Source organism: Elephantulus edwardii, unplaced genomic scaffold (genome assembly GCF_000299155.1).
Source record: "Elephantulus edwardii isolate Elephantulus edwardi_28Jun2011 unplaced genomic scaffold, EleEdw1.0 scaffold00389, whole genome shotgun sequence".
NCBI classification, from domain to species: Eukaryota; Metazoa; Chordata; class Mammalia; order Macroscelidea; family Macroscelididae; genus Elephantulus; species Elephantulus edwardii.
The window spans coordinates 850198-854919 of record NW_006400139.1 but is presented as its reverse complement, the minus strand read 5'-3'; the positions used below and the strand labels follow the sequence as shown (position 1 = coordinate 854919).

The 4722-nt window shown below is 36.3% G+C and overlaps 1 protein-coding gene across 1 annotated transcript; it reads right to left on the bottom strand.

Annotated features, from left to right (window-relative positions):
• Positions 1 to 966, bottom strand: LOC102844618 (olfactory receptor 10AG1-like). The gene has a single exon (XM_006902310.1). It carries the CDS (start codon positions 952 to 954, stop codon positions 1 to 3), a length of 954 nt encoding a protein of 317 aa, XP_006902372.1. The 5' UTR covers positions 955 to 966.
• Between the last annotated feature and the right edge of the window lie 3756 nt (positions 967 to 4722).

Sequence of the window (4722 nt, the reverse complement as noted above, 5' to 3'; positions counted from 1 at the left end):
TTAAAAGAGTGATTTATTACATAACAATTTTCTCAGTGCCATTATGACATCCTTGTTTCTTAGACTATATATCATGGGATTAAACACAGGTGTCAGGATTGTGTAGAAAAGAGAAAGCACTTTGTCTGTTCCTTCCGGTTGACCAGACTTGGGTCTTAAGTATGTAATAATGGCTGATCCAAAGAATAACATCACAACCATAAGATGAGATGAGCAGGTGGAGAAAGCTTTTGTTCGGCTAGTAGCTGATGACAATTTTAGGACAGTAGAGATGATTTTACTGTAGGAGCCAACTATCAATATAAACGGAACCATGACAAACAGCACAGCAACTATGAAGACCAACATCTCATTTATAAAAGTATTTCCACAAGCCAGCTTGAGGATTGGGGGAATGTCACAGAAGAAATGATTTATTTGGTTAGAGCCACAAAAATGTAGAGAGAAAATCTGGTAGGTATGTCCAATCATAACTGGGATCCCAATGGTCCAAGATGCAGTCACCAACTGGATACAAACTCCATGGTTCATGATTAGAGGGTATTGCAGAGGGTTACAAATGGCTACATAGCGATCATAGGCCATCACTGCAAGCAGCAAACACTCCGTACCTCCAAGTATAAGAACCAAACACATCTGTGTAGCACAGGCAAGTAAAGAAATTCTTCTTCTCTGGGTCGCAAGATTCATCAGCATTCTAGGGAGAGTGACTGATACATAGCAGATTTCCAAGAAGGAGAAGCTTGACAGGAAAAAATACATGGGACTCTGGAGAGCAGAATCTAATCTGGTTACCAGAAATATAGTGCCATTGCTCATCACGATAATAATATAAATGATTAAAAATAATCCGAAAAGAAACCACTGGAGATGGGGCACATCAGCAAAATCCAACAGAACAAACTCCATGAAATTAGATAGATTTCTTCCGGATGGTTTTTCTTGTTGATTCATCTGTTGAAAGGGTAAACTTGCATTGTATTTCACTTCACCTTTCTTTTCTCTTCTACAAATTATATTGATATGTCAGCAGTGGGTTTTTTTACTACTGCAATTGTTATTTTAAGGTAATTTCATCATATTTTAGAACACAGACTAGAATTACGTTATACTTGACTCACACATCAGAGCAACTGTCAGTTTTTGGAACTCTGTCCTCTAATCCCTTTAATTTAATTTTGTACCTAGACACTAATTTTCTGTGAAGGTCTCAAATACTACATCGTAAATTATAGCAGACATTTTGTCACTGTGTTTCGGGGCTTCTGATGATTTTTAGACTATAAGTCTCTAAGGCATTTCACTGTGTGGATCAAAATACAGATAACAGTGCAGAGAATGGGAATTTCATAACAACTAAATTTTCTCAGATGAAACCTGTATGTATGAAGAATCCATTATTTCACCACAACAAAGAGATACTACATGGCTTAAACTCGAAATATTTTGTGTCAGGTTGAAAATCTTTCACCGTACATCTAGTAGATTAGTCCACAGCCTTTTAGGCTAATAATAAAGAGGTACCTCTTCTTTAATGTTCTATAATATTTCAAAACCACTAGCAAATCTGTAGAAGAAAGATGAGTAGTCGCCACTTATTTAGATTTACAGTTTCAGAAAACTTGCATTGAAACCTAAATGAAGCACTGAATTTAAGATCCTTGACTATCTAAAGAAGACTATGGCATTAGGATTGATGGAAGACTCCTTAACAACCTGTTACATGCACATACTCTCAGTCATCATTTGCTAATTAATAGTTTAATTGTTAAAAGGACTTGGTGCACTTACCAAGATGACAACATACTACAGCCTTCAGTACAGATAACACCTCCAAATCTAGAAAATAGAAGTCCCTACCACTGATCAACAGACAACATCGTGGTAGATGGAGAAAAGAGTTAAGTTTTCACAAACTGTTATTTATTTGGATCCATAATCAACACCTTTGGAAGAACCATTTATGAAATCCAATTACTTACTGCATTGGACAAATATTTTATAAAGGAGTTCTTTTAAGGTGCTAACATGTAAAGGTGTCCACTTTAAGACTCACCTGCCCTGCTCCAAGCCGTGGTATTTTGTATATGCATGTGAAAGTGGGATAATGAGTAAGAACAACTGCAGAAAAATTGATGCCCTTGAATTGTGTTGTTGAAGAGCATTCAACATACTGTGGACTGTCAAAAGAAAAAAAAACACATTTGTCTTGGAAGTCTGTAGTCAACATGCTCCTCAGACACAAGAATGGTGAGACTTCATCTCACGTGCTTTGAGTGTGTAATCAGGAGGACCCAGTCCCGGAGAATGACATTGCACTTGAAAATGTGCAGAGCTAGTGAAAAAAAGGGCGCTCTGGTAATCTAACAGGTAAGGAGCTGTGCTACCAATCTGTAGGCACATGGTTTGAAGCCACCAGCTGCTCCACTGAAGAAAGATGGGCTATCTCCTCACATGTGCTCTCGTGCCTTTGAAAATCCACTGGTGGGTCAACTATGGATTCGTGTCTACTCAATGAGAAAAAAAAAAAAAAAGCAACAAACACACATGCACAAAAAAAGCACAAACAAAAACACAAACGACACCAAAAAAACAAACACAACAGTGAAAAAGAGTTCGACCATCAAAGAGAAGTGAGACTGTAAAAATAAGCTGAAATGCAGCATAGATTGTGAGAATGGGGAAGGATCCTGCAGTGTTTAGTGACGTTCTAGATAAGGTTACTATGTGTAGAACTGATTTGATTAACAAAGTAACAATACCATACAGTTACTGTTAGAGAGTTTAGAAAGGAATTGGTATCATTAATTAATTAAAAATGCTTTTAAATGACAGTATAAACATCCTGATGGAGATTTGCTTTCCATAATATATCAATGTTCACTCAAAAAAAAATCACAGAAATAAGAAAGGATTGGAGAATATTTCATTTTGTGTAAGGGAATCAAACAGATAGATTTTGGTATGATATTAGATAGGCAAGATGTTTTATACATGGAAATTAGTCTGTGAGCATTGGTTTGGACAAAAATGTGATGTAGATATAAACTGAAAATGGAGTTGGATGGAAGGTATTTGTTGTTTGTAAGGAAAATGCATGTGTATCTAATGGTACTAAGGATTTTATTCTCTGTGGCCTGAGGTAAAGAGTTGCACTGCCACCCTAGAAGCAGACAATTCAAATCCATTAGCTGCTCAGAGGTAGAAAGATACACACCTCTTCCTATGTAGTTCACATGGAAGTTTAGCCTCTGAAAACCCGCAAGATGCTCAGCTGTGAGTCCATTCCAACTCAACGTTACATAGAAAGAGCAATATAGATTTCTACATAGATTTTGTCCTCGGTATATAAAACCTACGGCTGTTGTTGGTTCCAATTGCACAGAAATTGCTTTTTTTATTTAAAGTAAAAGGATATTGCTGTGTACCATTGTGTCAGAACCATTCTCTAACAGACCTTCCAGCAGGTTATCAGAGACAGTTAATGGCATGGAAAGAGATTGCCCCTGGACCAACTGGCTGTTTCAAACTGTGTGCCTATGCATGGTGGTACAATTCCTTGCCACTAAGCCAACAGAGGTATTGAAATTGAAAGTTTTAACCTTAAAATAAAAAGATGAACTATGATTAATAAGAGGAAGAATGGGTAAAATATTTATGTATTACTTTATGAATGACAATATTTTAAAAAATACTCTTCACAGGTACCATCTTTTGAATTCTGACTTATAGAAGCCCCTTGAGACATTGCTTGATCCTTTGTCTTCATAAAAATAGTTATTTTTCAGTCACTATTAATTCATGTCTGAGAGATTTCCTCTTTCTACCTGCTCCTCTACTTTGCCAAGCATGATGCCTTTCTCTGTGAACTGTTGTTGTTATTGTTATGTGCCATTGGGTCACTTGCGACTCATAGCGACCCTATGTACAAGAGCTCTAAATGCTATTCTATCGTGTGCCAACCTAGCCATCTCAAACGCACTTATTCCCACCGCTCCAGCACAGAATCGATCCATCTCACCAAAGGTCTTCCTCTCTTTCACCTCCCCTCCACTCTGCCAAACATGATGTCTCTGTGAACTAGTCCTTCCTAATAACATGTTCAACATTCTTAAGACAAAAATCTTACCTTTCTCACTTGCGAAGAATATTTCAGATATATTTCAAGACAAATGTGTCTCTTCTGGTCAAAAGCAAAATAATTTTATTCAATTTGGATGCATTATGACCCTACTTGACAGAGTAGAACTAGGCTGGAGGATTTCTACAGTTATATTCTCAGAAACAGCCAGCCTCCTATTTATAAGCTGAGGCACACAGCTTGAACATTGACCTTTGGTTAGCTGTTTAATGTTAATCTCACTGTGCACCCCAAACTTTCAGTTCTTCTGAGAGTCCATGGTATATAAAAACTTCCTTGCCAAAACCATAATTCAAAGTCTTTGAAATATAGTTGTATTCAATTCACTTTTGTTCTTCCTTAGTCACTGTCCTGTTTTTGTATGCATCTAATGCTACTTATTGCTTTAATTGTGAAAAATTAAGTGAGTAATTTTTCTTGTTATTCTAAATGATCTGAACTTCAGTCAGACTTACTTTTTTCCCTAAAATATAAAAATAATCTCTGAAATTAATAACAAAAACAATATTGACTTAATTTTTTAAAAAATTTCTAAAGTGACTTAATTTTTAAAATATTTTCTTTAAATTCTCATATTTCAG